The sequence below is a fragment of the Muntiacus reevesi genome, chromosome 11, assembly GCF_963930625.1.
Source record: "Muntiacus reevesi chromosome 11, mMunRee1.1, whole genome shotgun sequence".
In the NCBI taxonomy this organism is placed as follows: Eukaryota; Metazoa; Chordata; class Mammalia; order Artiodactyla; family Cervidae; genus Muntiacus; species Muntiacus reevesi.
The window spans coordinates 11,228,771-11,243,812 of record NC_089259.1 but is presented as its reverse complement, the minus strand read 5'-3'; the positions used below and the strand labels follow the sequence as shown (position 1 = coordinate 11,243,812).

Genomic DNA, 15,042 nt, shown 5'->3' with positions numbered 1-15,042 from the left:
ATTAAGAACTAGTCTTTCAAAGTTAATGTAGTGAGTAGCAACACCAGCAGAAGCAGTAGCAATAATCATAATAGTGACACTGAAGGCAAACATTTCTTTTTAGCACAATGTATCCAGAGCTGTTCAAGGCACATAAAGGGTGTTATTTAAACATCACAAAAAAGTAGGTATATTATTATCCCCATTTTACAAATGAGGACACCCAGAACTTAAGTAAGCTACCCAAGTTTATATGTAATGAAAGTAAAAGCAAAAATTTAATGATTGCAAATGGTTGTGATATAATAGTATTGATTTTCATTCATACTATGTTATTTTCATATTATCCTCTCACCTTCATTAATAATTCTGCTTGTTTTATATTCTAGTAAATTAATACCTCTTCCCTTATTCAACATGAAAAATTAAAAGTATAAATTCATCTTCAGTTAAAACTGGAAAAGTAGAGAAATAGTTATTAGTCTTCAAGCAACTATATTAATTCCCTGGCAAAAATAATTTCAGTAGAGATAGGGTTATAACTAGATGTCCTATGATTTAAAAACTTAATTTAGCAATAAGGATTATCAACCATCTAGGCTGATCAATAGAACTCAAGGAACCAATGAATTATTTAAATGCCATTTTTTATGCTTATGAGGCCTGCAGCTTCCATATTATTCTCAAAGAAATTTGAAGGCTAAAACAAGTTAAAATCTTCAGTTTTGGTAGTTACTCTTCCTAGAGGAAAATTAAGATATTTAGCCATGTTTGGTCCCCAAATTCTTAGTTTATTACGATGATTTCCAGATTAAATGATGAAAAGGGATGCGAGAGTACCTGACAATAGTCTAAAATGTTACCTTCATTATTTCAGCATTCATGAATATCTAAGCTTCAATTTCTGAAAAACCTTGTTAAAAATAAAAATGCAAATAGTTTATTTCATACTAATAAGCTGTTCAAAAACAGAAAGCAGAGTTACATTTTATCTAATCCCAAAATAATTTTATCACAGTTTTCTTACCAGTTAATGACTCTTTCGTATCATCTTCTTTTAATTCATCTTTGGAATCATCTGTTTCTGTGCTATCATAATCGAATGACTGATTAACTAGTTCAGAGGAGTGAACTGGCTGGTCATCCATCACTTTAAGTAGCAAGGAGAGAAATATGTTTGAATGAGCAAAATTAAGATCTGTAAATATTAACATATGCTTGGAAAATTGAAATATAGACTCAAAGAAATTTCCCATTCACAAATAAGCACTGATTGGCAGTGAACTCTGGGGTCATGTGATGTCTGTTAAGTATTAATACTAGAGACTATAAACGGAAATATTTTAAAATCTCAAAATTATATTTTTAGCCTTCTGCTAAATTTTTCTCTTCTAGAAAAATTTAATCTAAGAACTTTGAGGATGAAAGACAAGTCTAACTACAAGTTACAATTCGTAAAGAGTTTCTGAATATTATTTAAATTTAAGTTTTAGTCGACTACCTCAAATTCTAAGAGAAGTACACATATTACAGGAATACAGAAAAACTAAAACAGGTGGAACTTTTAAAAAAACTCTTAAAAAAGCAACATAAACATTTAACAGATAAATGTTAAGAAAATATTTTCAAAGTAGCTTATAGGCTTGATTTTCTTTTAAGAATTTAACAGATTCCAGTTAAAAAATTTAATTTCAGAAATATGATTTAAAAGTAACTTGTAATTTTGTTTTAACATTTTCAGTGTACTTTATCTCTGAAATTCTTTTAACATGTGTCTAGTCTGACCAGTGGGCTTCCCATTTGGCGCTAGTGGTAAAAAAATCCGCCTGCCAATGCAGGAGACTCAAGAGTTGAGGGTTCAATCCCTGGCGGGGGGTGGGAGGCAAGATCCCATGGAGTAGGAAATGGCACCCCACTCCAATATTCTTGCCTGGAAAATTCCATGAGCAGAGGAGCCTGGTGGGCTACAGCCTGGGGCTGTAAAGTCAGACACGACCGAGCACACACAGTCTGACCAGTATGAAAACTCTCTTGTGCTTGCAATAAAAATGCTGCTAACTTCTGGCTGCTATCCAAAAGTCTACAAGCAATAAATGCTGGAGAGGGTGTGGAGAAAAGGGAACCCTCTTACACTGTTGGTGGGAATGCAAACTAGTACAGCCATTATGGAAAACAGTGTGGAGATTTCTTTAAAAACTGGAAATAGAACTGCCATATGACCCAGCAATACCACTTCTGGGCATACACACCGAGGAAACCAGATCTGAAAGAGACACGTGCACCCCAGTGTTCATCGCAGCACTGTTTATAATAGCCAGGACATGGAAGCAGCCTAGATGCCCATCAGCAGACAAATGGATAAGGAAGCTGTGGTACATATATACCATGGAATATTACTCAGCCATTAAAAAGAATACATTTGAATCAGTTCTAATGAGATGGATGAAACTGGAGCCCATTATACAGAGTGAGGTGAGCCAGAAAGATAAAGAACATTACAGCATACTAACACATATATACGGAATTTAGAAAGATGGTAACGATGGCCCTATATGCAGGGCAGAAGAAGAGACGCAGAAGTACAGAACAGACTTTTGAACTCTGTGGGAGAAGGGGAGGGTGGGATGTTTCGAAAGAACAGCATGTATATTATCTGTGGTGAAACAGACCACCAGCCCAGGTGGGAGGCATGAGTCAAGTGCTCGGGCCTGTTGGGCTGGGAAGATCCAGAGGAATCGGGTGGAGAGGGAGGTGGGATGGGAGACCGGGATGGGGAATTCGTGTAACTCTATGGCTGATTCATATCAATGTATGACAAAACCCACTGAAAAATAAAAATTAAAAAATAAATAAATAAATAAATAAACAGGCATAAAAGATAAAAAAAAAAAAAAATGCTGCTAACTTCAGAAGCTGCTTTTGTTAACGTGTACCTTTTCCGGCCTCCTCAATGACTTGCCTCACTGCTTTCTTTAAACTGTTTGCCCGCAGCATTATTTCCCTTGGTTTGACAGCTTTCTGGGAAGAGGGTTTTGTAGTGTGATCCAAGAGATGCTCCTTGCTCTCACACAAGGATTCTTCGCTGGAAGATTCCACAGCATCTTCTACCAGGAGAGGGCTGATGCCCGGGAGAGCTGGGCCTGTCTGGGGCTCTGTGTGCAAAGCCTGGAGCAGTTGTTCAAGCTTCTCATTTAGGATGGAACACTAAGAAAACAAAAACAGTGATGAATGTTCATTTAGTGGGGATGGAAAGTGATAGTTTAAATGAATGGTTTTCAATTTTTTAGAGGAAAGATGCCTACATTGATGTTTATCATTAATTTTGCTGTTTAGTCCCTAAGTCATGTCCAACTCTTTGTGACCCCAGGGACTGTAGCCCACCAGGCTCCTCTGTCCATGGGATTTTCCAGGCAAGAATACTGGAGTGGGTTGTCATTTCCTTCTCCCAAGGGATCTTCCCAACTCAGGGACTGAACCCACATCTCCTGACTCCTGCACTGCCAAGTTCTTTATCACTAGCTCCACCTGGGAAGCCCAAAGCTACTGATGCTGCTGCCTAATATACCTTTTATCTCCACACAAATTTCCAGTCCTCTCTGCCTTTTTTTGATCACAGGTCAAGACAAAGTCACAGCGGAAATAGTCAGGAGAAAAATGTGTGATGACACAAGGTTTCTGTTTTCTGAAGCTCTCCACAGAGTAGAAAAATAAGAGAAAGAGGCTGAAAACTTCACATGTATTATTTCCATTTTCTTTCCCTTCCACTCAATCCAACCACTATCCGCAGCTAGGGGAGATCATGCCTTTGCAAAGCCCCAGAGAGTCAAACTGTCTGTAAGAATGCCCTGTTGTTAGCAAATGAAAGCAAAGACAGTGGCTTTCAGGGTTTTGTAAACTGTTCTTATTTTAGCCTAAGACAGCTCACAAAGGGGAAAAAAGGCAAAGCAAGAGACAGAAACCTGGAAGATGCCAAGGACTGTAACATCTGGGGAATCCGGCAGGGAACTTGGGTGGTCAAGGTTTGCCTGGAAATGGAAAGCCATTCCTCTCCCCACTGGAGCACCAGCGGCCTAGCAATTTCCCCCCTGTGACCCAACTACTGTGCATTTCTCCTTCAAAATGTCAACCAGTGGGGAAAAGGAGGTGAGTTATCAAATTTGGATTGCTGGTCTTCAGCAATGCAGTTTTCGTACATACCAATGGGAGGGAGGGCCAAGAGGGATATTTGAAAACCTCTAACTGATTCACTTCATTGTAAAGCAGAAACTAACACAACATTATAAAGCAATTATACTCCAAAAAAAGGAAAAAAATAGCATATGTTTGAAATCCTCATATCTGATACAAAAACAATTTTCTCTTGCCTTGAGACGCCTTGGCAGGAAAGCCACTTAATGAATTTAGCTGTAAAACACAGTTTGATGCTCACATTGTAAAAGATCTTCCCACCCTGAGCGTGTCCCGCTTACTTTATTGGCCACGGCATCGGCTGCAACAGCTTTTTCCAGCGTTTTTTCATGTGCCTTCTCTACTTTGGCAACGAAGTCCTTTACAGTCTCACAAAGTATCCTTTGAGCAAAAGAAATTGTGCAATTCAGGAAACCCAGAAAGCTGCTTTGCTTTGATTTACAAACATATTTTAAAATAAGCACAATTGAGTAAACTGTTAAAATATCAGGATCATTGCTTTATAAACCCAAACTCATATCTGCTGTGTGGTGGGCCCTAGATCAGTTCAAGACAGTCAAAGTGATAAAGGGATATATGAATAAGCCTTGCTCTACATAATTGAAATAAATCGTTTTAAGGTTGTATCAAGTCTTTCTCAAATATTTAAAAGCTTTAAATTCTTGAGAAGAGTAGTTTTAGATCGTATTTAAAAAATAAGACATTATCTTCTGCGTCTTACGTATTCTTATAATAGAATTTGCAGTGTTAAACAAACAAACAAAAAAATTTGTCACTGGTGGTGTCCCTGTTGCTCTTCTATTCATTATATGTGTATCTGGGAAGTTTATCTTTCCTGAAAAGAGGTTGTACATTATGCTGGAAACCAACCTGCCACTTAAGCTGACATATTCTCTGTAAATCCAATCTCCCCGCCTCCCTTAAGATAACTAATGCAATACCATGCAGACTAATTGAATTTAGGTCTTGTTAGTGTCAGCAATACACGGTTTATTTGTTTGTTTCTTTTAATTACATTTGGTTTCTTTGCAATGAAATAGACTAAAAAGAAAAAAAATCATCTGAAATAAAAACAAAATTTGTCAAAAGTCTAGAAATGGTGTTGGATTAAAAACTACAACCAACAGAATGGTATGACCAGCTTTCTGAAGCAAGAGCTTATAAAGTGGTTTTGAAAACAAAATCAGACTATCTGAAAAATAGTATTTCTCTTTAACATTGATAAAAGTTGAGGAATTTTAAGAAAAAGAAGAGTCCATCAATTATTTTTTCTATTATACTGACAATTTTCTCTGGTATGTGAGTTACATAAAGTTTTCAGATACTTAGATAACTATAAAATCAAGCTATTCAATAGATATAGGGGGCGCGCACACACACACACACACACACACACACTCCAAACCTTCACATTTATCATCTAAGAAATAAATGAATTACTGCAAACAATTTTTGTTTTGTCTTTTGGCAACAATTTCTAGATGTCACTTGGACAAAAGGTAATACCTTCCTAACCTTCAACCTTTTTTATCACCCTTTTAAACAAATTTCTACAGAGACTTTAGTTTATTAGAGATTCATTCATGTGTTTCATGTCGTTCGGTCTTCTTTGTTTTATGTATAATACTTTTATGGAATTTCTTGAAACATTCAGACAGGCTACTATGAAATTTCTTCTGTGGACTTAGGATTCTGTGTTAGGAGAACACTAGCCACTTAGCAGGAGGAATCTTATGGTTCATTAAGCTCCATATTCCAGAAGATGAGGATATTTATTATAACCCAGAGGAATGAATTCACTTCTTGTTACACCTAAATGGGTAGAGTTTTTAAATAGAAATAAAATATATACTTAAAAGCAGTATGATTTCAAAGTCACACCAACCAGGAACTTGCAAAATTGGGGAAAAACAGGTTTAAGATGTACTTACCATAGTAACACAAAACACATTCTCCAACTGATGCAATTATCCCTTAATACATAAAGATGTCCAGAAAACACGTGCAAAAATCAAAAGAATAAAAGTGGCACATGGACCTTCAAACAGAGCTAAATGTATTTTAAATTCCTAATTACATATTTAATTAATGTTAGCTATTATTTTAATGAAGCATTTCCAGCACTGTGTTTTGCTCTCTCTCTTTAAGCTGAACAAACATGTGCAATGAATATTCAGTTGAACCTAACAAAAGTCCACAGTTAGCATGCCTGATGGTTCCCACCATCATCTCAGTTATGAGATCCATACTTATCAGTAGCAGTACCATCATTTACCGGTTTTTCACTTATTTTTTATGAGAGATAAATGACAATAAAGCATGCAAACGCTACGGTAAGAAAAATATGGCAATGGTGCCCAAACAGGATCACATATTGGTAGGCAGGGACCATACTATCAGAACCCAAAAATTTCATTTTTATTCTGATATTAATGTTCCAATCAGAAATTAAAGGTGACGTACAAAGTATCCATGCATAATATATTAAAATCCCTAGCTATCTACGTGCTCTGAGGAAAGAGTCTAAGAACTATATATCACACCTCATCCGTTCAGTGAGGGCGGGTTGCCTAAGTTATGTCTAAGACGGTTCCCAAATCTAAAATTCTATGGTTCTAAGACAATGATTCCAGTTTTATTATTTTGTTTCCTGCTAGTGAGCCCATTTTCTGAGAAGTTTTGTCTACAGAGAAAATGGCATTTACTTAAAAACTTGTTTTTTATCTTTATTAATAAATGACATCTATAATGATTAATTAGTGCTTCTGAATCTCAGAAGATAACTCATGTTGACTTACTGGACTGACAAAATTTCAAAGTCAAAGAAATATTGATGTTGCGTTGAACTACATTAGTTAACCTACTTATTAGCTATGCTGATGAAATACAGCTTTTTCATCAGCATTTTCAACATTTAAAAATAGTTAAAAATAGCTTAAGCGACTGAGAATTACTATCTTATGAAACAAATATAGACATAAAAAACAGGAGGTTTATTTTAAAAATGTTCTGCCTTAATACTGTATCATTCAATAATTAAATGGCACTAACAAGAGAAGGAAATTCTTTATCTGGGTGGTGGTCAGAAGAATGTGAGTGTGAATGTGTTGTGGTTTTTTCTAAGCACTCAGTTGTACCTTTATGGTTTGAGCACTTCATTGTGTATGGGTCATGCCTCAATAACACAATTTTTTAAAAGCAGGGAGAAATATTATAGATTTTCCATGTTTTAGAGACATAAAACCTAAAGGCAATATGTGCCTTGTTAGGATTTTGGTTTGAATGAATCAACTGTTTAAAAACAAAAAGAACTTCAAGAAAATTAAAGAAATAGAATATAAGTTGATTAATTATTATTAATTTTATTAGAGTTTTTAAAAATTATTGGATATACAAACTGAAACTGGAATAAAATGGTTTTCAGGATTTGCTTAGATACACCAGCAAGAGAAAGTGGGGAGTAGAAAACAAAACATTGACAAAATACTGAAGCTGAGTGATAGGTATGGTAGAAAATCATTATACTAATGTCTCAATTTTTTTCTATGTCTGTGAAAGTCTGTAACAAAAAATCAAAGTAAGGACCTTCCCTGGCGGTCTAGCAGCTAAGACTCTGCACTTTCATTGCAGCAGGCGCAGGTTTGATCCCTGGTGGGGGAACTAAGATTCTGCATGCCACTTGGTAAGGTCAAAAGAAAAAAAACACACTCAAAAATATACTATACGGATATAAAAATATACTATATTGGTACTGTATTACTGGCATAGCAAAAACATACTATACTGGTACTATTACTATATTACTGATACAAAGTTATTGCATATAGTCCCATCTTTTCTCTCTTGAACCTCATTATGGCAAATGCCCTTGAATTTCAATCTGCAGTTGCAAAGGTCAGGCACCTGGGCAGGTCTGGGAGTCCGGACAAGTGACAAGCAGGGACCAAGACAGGAACAGAGTCTGCTTAAAGGCAAATGAGCCAGTCAGGGAGGAATCCAAAGCTAAGCTAACAGTAGAGGCTAGACAGGAAGCCAGGTCAAGGTCAAAGAAAAAATGTGAAATGCAGTTGGATAAAACATGAGGTGATGACACCACAATTTAATACAGCACTCTGTACTTCGTAAGTTCTATATTTATTTTGTTCCTCAAGTTAATTCCCCTAACAGTTCCATGAGGGAGGAAGGACAGGCATTCTTTCCATTCTTACACTTGATAAAATAGACATGGGTCACAAAGCCAGCAAACGGCCGGATCTCATCTAGGACCTCAGACTGACAGCACAGCACTGGGACTTACGTCAGTGGTTTTCAAGCTGTTTTTCAGAAATATTTCAAGGATTCCACCAAGGCTAGATTAAAATTTAATTCAGAAATATAGATCATAATTTTAAAAATGTTCTCAGATCATTAAGCATGTAAGAGAACAATACTACGTTAGCTTTTAATTTTGAATTCACTACTTTTTGTGCAAGTCTCGGGCTATACTCAACACAGTTACCAGCTATTTCTGTATTTTATGTTGGTTACATAGTTGTAAGGAAATTGTCCTCAATTAATAAATAAAAATGGCATTCTTACAATTACATAACCAACATAAAATACAGATAGCTGGAAACTGCATTGAATATAAACTAAAACTGTCACCTGTAACCTTATTGCTTATTTTTTCTCATAAATAACCAATAACTTAATACTATCCAGTGTATTAATGTCAACAAAACAAGAATTTTAGTTTTTAAATATTGATATTCTACATAAAATTTTATTTAAAAAATGTTATGTCAATTATACTCTTAAAGAAATAAAATAAAAAATATATAAAATGTAAAGGAGGCAGTAACCAAACACATCAAATACACAAAGTTCAATATTAAAGCTCTGCTAACATCCAAACTAAGAAAGTTGGCCAAATACAATATTTACTTAACTATATTAAAGAATAACTCTGCAACTTTTTATACCTTTAAAAAGGTCCCATTTCAACTTTTCATGTTTTCTAACAATATCCTTTAAAATGTCCTGTAAAGAAGCATTTGACTCATAGGGTCAGAGTGCAAATGCAAATAGCTTCCTGTAGAAGTAGCGTAAGAAATACCTAAGGAAATAACTTTAGTGTATGGATTTGACCCAAGATGAAAAAGGCCATAGGAAGTGTTAAGGCCTGGGACAAAGTTCAGATTTGTACATTTCACCATAAAGCAATACAGCTAATCAGAAAACACCCAACCGAGGCATCAAACCCAAAAACCCAGTAGCAGCACTGTCCATCAAACAAAGAGCTCTGGAGCTCACCAATCTGGGCAACCAGTGTGTTCCCTTGTCTTACACAGCTCAACTCTCTTCCTACTGCTCGGTCATATCTCCGCTTCCTGGGGGTTATAGCATCAAAAGCGACTGCCACTACATTCGTACTTTTGTCACAAGCAAATTTGTTTATAATGATTTATCTTGTCTTTCCTTGATTTATTGGCTAATTAAGTATATAACATACTAAATTGTATGTCTTTTTTTCTCCATCACTTTCCCATCACCTTTCTTTACTTCCTCTTTCTCACTTCTTTCTGTGTATCAGTGATATTTCCTTGCTAAACCAGAATCCTAAAGCATGTTTTTACTTTCACTTATCAGTTGAAAATTTGAGTGGGTTTCACCCCTTCCTCCAGCTGATTTTCCATTTCTTATGACGGCAGTAGAGGATGCTTCACACCAAAATCCTAAATTCTACCCAGGCAACAATTAATAAAACATAATAAAATCAAGTAGTTTGGGGGTCCAAGTATGGAATCAACAACTAAAATCTGATAACTTTGAATTCAAATATAATTACAAAATTTAACCATGCTGAGAAATGTCATTTTGAAACATCTCATTGCTATTTTCCTTTTTCTGATGTAAACGATCCCTAAATAGTAATGTTTATGGAAATAATGAATTATAGTAAAATGTGTTTTCCACATCATAATTAATCATAAATGTTTGTTTAAATAAGAAAGATAAAATGCTTTCCTCTCATTTTCGCCATGTAACTATTTCATGACTTGAACGCCACAACTCACTTGGTAGAAGATATGACCACTGCATGTTCATCAGAATTGAGGATTTTTGTAAGATGAGCTGCAACTGAGTCTTCATAAATTGTCATCTGGAAAAAATAAAAAACCTACCCTGTATTACTGTTGCTGGCATTCATACAACTCTGTTATTAGTGCTTCAAAAATGGGATCATCTTGACGCATGTGACACACGGCAATGGCTATAATGAAATATAAATGACTTTAATGAAATAAATAATACATCTATGAGAGTCATTATACAAAATATATAAGTATTTCCTTTCTCTGAAAGGTTCTTAGTTTCTGGATTCTTTAATTCATATTCTCAGAGAAAACCAGAAAATCCATTTAAAGTTTTGTAGGAAGTTTCATTCAAAATCTTTTACACTAAAAATAGCCTTCTTCCATGTAGTTACAGCTGTACCTTATACTCAGTGACTACACATGTGATAAAAGTAAATTGTCCAGCTTTATTTTATATGCTAGGAGATAGACACCTCTGAAGTAAGAAGAGCAAGATAATCTCCTCCTTTTGTCCCTCTGGAGAGAAAATTTATAACATTTAAAAATTCTATGAAGAAAAAAGATTGGTTCCTATAAAACCTTTACGTTTATAGTTGGATAAAATATTCTTATAAACACAAACAGAAGTGCTGCTGGAAATAAAGTAGAAAATATATTCATCTTTAACAGTGATTATTAAATATTAGTAATTAGGGCTTCTCAGGTGGCACTAGTAGTAAAGAACCTGCCTGCCAACGCAGGAGACGGAAGAGACAGATTCGGTCCCTGGGTCGGGAAGATCCCCTGGAGGAGGGCATGGCAACCCACTCCAGTGTTCTTGCCTGGAGAATCCCATGGACAGAGGAGCCTGGAGGGCCACAGTCCACGGGGTCACAAGGAGCTGAATGTGACTGAAGTGATTGAGCACATATGTACCTCTGGGTGGCAGGACTATAAATAAAATTTTTCTTTTCTTTGTTAGATGTTTTTGTATTTTCCTAATTTTTTAGAAGCAGTTTTTGCTATTTCTATATCAGGGAAAAAATTTAAATACAGTTAGTTTCTTTAAGGAATAAAGCCCATGTTTCTAGATATTATTCCTTTCCTAAGTTTTGACAAGATCATAATTTTCTTAATGACAAAACAAAGATTTCAACTGTAAAACAAACAGATGAATTTTCCTAGAGGGAAAAAATAAGCTATCATAGACCAAACGATCTTAGTAAGTCAGAGAATAATCCTTTGAAAATTACGTTATTTTTAAAATCTCCAGTGCTTTGCGGTTTAATCAGAATGTAGAGTCTTTAAGAACGTCTAAAAACTGTAGTTATTAAGGTGTAGAGCAGGGATGGAATGAAGGGCACTGTCTTCCTTTATCTTGATCAACAGGCTTAACCTAGAGAACCTTAACCTAGGAAGGCTATTCTGACACGCCCTCAACACAGAGGGTAAAGCAGCAAGAGAGACATTCTACAATATTCTGGCAACAAGTATTGGTGTGCTTGGAGGTTATTTAAGGGAGCTGGGTGAGCACCTAATAATCAAACAGGTGCTCATGGCTGAAGCAGGAGATGAGTGAAAGCTGACAGGAGCCAGGCATCAGCTGGCTTCCCTAGAGCCCTGCTGGAAAGAGTAAACCGGCAGGAAGAATATTCAGGGAGAATTCTCTTGGGGTGCGAGCAAGGGAGTCTGCATGCGCAAAGCTTTCCACACCTCATCACCTCCTTCAATCCTCCCAACATGGCGCCTCCCCAACAGGTGAGGTCCATGAAGACGAGACCCACGAAGGCGAGTGACGTGGCTGAATTCACACAGCCAAGGAGGGTGTCGGGGAAGCGCCCTAACCGAGACGGGAAGGATTCTTTCCTCTAGAGGGGAGGAGTAGAGGCAGTCAGTGAGACCAAACCCCAAATAAGAACAATTACAATTAAGTGAACATGCTACCATATCTTATACGTGTTTTTTTTATCGTTCAAGATACTCAACTCTGTTTTCAAGTGATAAACAGGTAAAGAGTTAAAGTCTTACATAAAATTCTTCAGACGCCTCTGGAGGTTCGGGAAGTAGAGAAGCTTTTGGCGGCAATTTGAGTTCATAGGTCATAATACTCCACCTGAAGGGAGAAGAATATCTGGTCTAAAATTCCTTTAAAATTTAATAGATTTTGGTCTCACCTCACATCCACACATGCTCATGCTAAGTCGCTTCAGTCTTGTCTGACTCTTTTGCGACCCCATGGACTGTAGCCCAACAGGCTCCTCTGTCCATGGGATTCTCCAGGCAAGAGTACTAGAGTGGGTTGCCATTTCCTCCTCCAGGGGATCTTCCTGACCCAGGGATTGAACCTGGGTCTCCTGCACTGCAGGTAGATTCTTAACCGTCCAAGCCACCAGGGAAGCCCCTCACAAACACGTGCACACACATTCATGAACATGTTTACCACGTCTGAAGTAACCAAACAGGGCAAAAGATGGACTTCTCGCAATCTCATAAAACGCTGATTCATAATTCATGATTTCCCTATCTTACCAAATCTCGAATCGGAGACTTTCGAACATTTGAAGGCCATGGCCCACAGTAAGAAATGTACATATGTAACAAGACCGCCTCTCTTCACTAAGTGCAAAGAATTATGATTTTTCTGTTCTTTTCTGTTTTACTTTTTAAATAATCTCACTGCAATTTCGAATTAGATTATAAAAGTTACTAACGGGTCACAACCCCAAATTCTAAAATAATGTCCAAGATTAAATAAATGCACAGTACCTATGAAAAATAAATCATTCTGCAAGTAACAGTCTTACCAAGTCAGCTTATACAGACATGAAATGGAAATTAGCTAAATCGTCCTTACATTAAGAAAGTAAGTGCGGAATGGAGAGGAAAATATTAATAGAAATAATGCTTAACTGAAGCAAATTCATTTCAATTAGCTATAAATATTAATTTCAAACCAAACACTGAATCATTTGCTGTTAGACATAAGCAATCCATAAATCCAGTCATCTATCTAAAACAATTTCAACACTTGAGAAGAACAATTGTGTATAGATATTATTATTGTCAGTAACAAGATGTGAAATAAAGATTTTTCAAAGACACAAAGCATAATAAGAGCAGTACTGCAAATTATGAAATTTTAAGAAAAGCAAATCACAGTGACAGAACCTAAGGGAAATCCCAAGATTAGCATCAGTATGTAAACAGAACCTAGTATATCAATCAGACTAATAAGTCTGCATCAAAATTCAAATTCTAAGAGAATTCCCTGAAAGACATAGGTTATCTGTTAGGGTGTGTAAACTAAATAGATGTGTATAACTGCTATTGAACTCTTGATATGAATATATTATAAATATATGCCTATTACTGGATTAGTCACTAAGTTGTGTGTGACTCTTCGAGACCCCATGGACTGCAGCGTGCCAGGTTCCTCTGTCCATGGGACTTGCCCAGAAAGAATACTGGAGTGGGCTGCCGTTTCCTTCTTGACCCAGAATCAAACTGCCATCTCCTGTATTGCAGGCAGATTACTGCTGAGCCAGCATGGAAGCCCTCATTACAAATATACATATTTGAGCATAAAAAGTCTTTCTTTCCTTCACTCATCCATGCAACAGGTATGTACTGAACATCTCACACTGACAGTATTCAAGGGTCTGGTAATACAAAAGTGAATATAACTTCTCCAATAAAGCATATATTCTGGTGTAGAAAACAGATGTAATAAAAGTAATGAATAAAATAATAAAACTTTGTAAAACATCAAGAAGGGAAAATCACAACTGAAAACAAGGAAGTCAAGTTCCGTATACCTGGAAATACTTCTCTGGTCAAAGGATGGTTAAAGAATTGGGAAAGAAATCCACCCAGGTGTCCTTGCACCTTCCACCTATACCTCTTCCCTTTATTGACAAATGACTGGAGTTGAAGAAACAGGAGAAAGTCTCAGCACAAGCCAGGAAGGGATGCTTACTGGTACCTACTAGGCAGAGCTGGAGGCAGAAAGTAAGAACCAATTTGGTGATGATTGTGTGCATTAAGGGCTTCCCAAAGAACCTGCCCGCCAATGCAGAAGACAAAAGAGATGTGCATTCAATCCTTGGGTTGGGAGGATCCCCTGGAAGAGGGCATGGCAACCCACTCCAGTATTCTTGCCTGGAGAATCCCATGGACAGAGGAGCCTGGTGGGCTGCAGTCCTTGGGGTTGCAAAGAGTCAGACACAACTGACGCGACTTAGCATGCATGCATTTGCATTAAAGAGTGAGTACAGTGTTGAACAAAGGCCCTTGGAAAGAGTCTGTATTTTGGTGTACACAATCACTTCAACCACTTATCAGTGATTTGACCTTGAAAACATAAAAAATTTCCTGAACCTTTTAACCTGGAAGATAGAGACGATAGTATTATCCATCTCTTAAATGTATAGTGAGGATTAAACAAGATGATACTCTATCAAGAAAAGCAACTAGATATGCCAGGTAGCCAAAAATACTAGTCATTCTTACACCCACTGTCTCCAGAAGACTCAGCATTCATCTTTGTGACATAGTCATAATAATGCTTTTCTTAGCCAGTGTTGTTTTGAGGACTAAATAAGTTAATATATAAGAAAAAGCATATATGATGTGGAATATTATTAAACATCAGTTTTCCACTTGTACTGACAAAGGTCCATATAGTCAAAGCTATGGTTTTTCCAGTAGTCACGTACGGATGTGAGAGTTGAACCATAAAGAAGGCTGAGTGCCAAAGAATGGATGCTTTCAAATTGTGGTGCTGGAAAAGACTCTTGAGAGTCCCTTGGACTGCAAGGAG

General features: G+C 36.7%; 1 protein-coding gene across 7 annotated transcripts in view; it reads right to left on the bottom strand.

Annotated features, from left to right (window-relative positions):
- Window positions 1-15,042, bottom strand: part of DGKH (diacylglycerol kinase eta) — a 207,351-nt gene that overhangs the window by 47,446 nt on the left and 144,863 nt on the right. For all 7 annotated transcript variants that reach the window (XR_010658504.1, XM_065901947.1, XM_065901946.1 and 4 more), the window contains 5 exons: window positions 12,252-12,336; window positions 10,224-10,309; window positions 4,449-4,548; window positions 2,913-3,183; window positions 1,007-1,129 (listed from right to left, as the gene is read on the bottom strand). Coding sequence is in view for 6 of the 7 variants with exons in the window: in XM_065901947.1 (XP_065758019.1) it covers window positions 1,007-1,129; window positions 2,913-3,183; window positions 4,449-4,548; window positions 10,224-10,309; window positions 12,252-12,336 (665 nt within the window). In the remaining variant the exon portion in view is untranslated. The remainder of the gene's footprint in view (window positions 1-1,006; window positions 1,130-2,912; window positions 3,184-4,448; window positions 4,549-10,223; window positions 10,310-12,251; window positions 12,337-15,042) is intronic.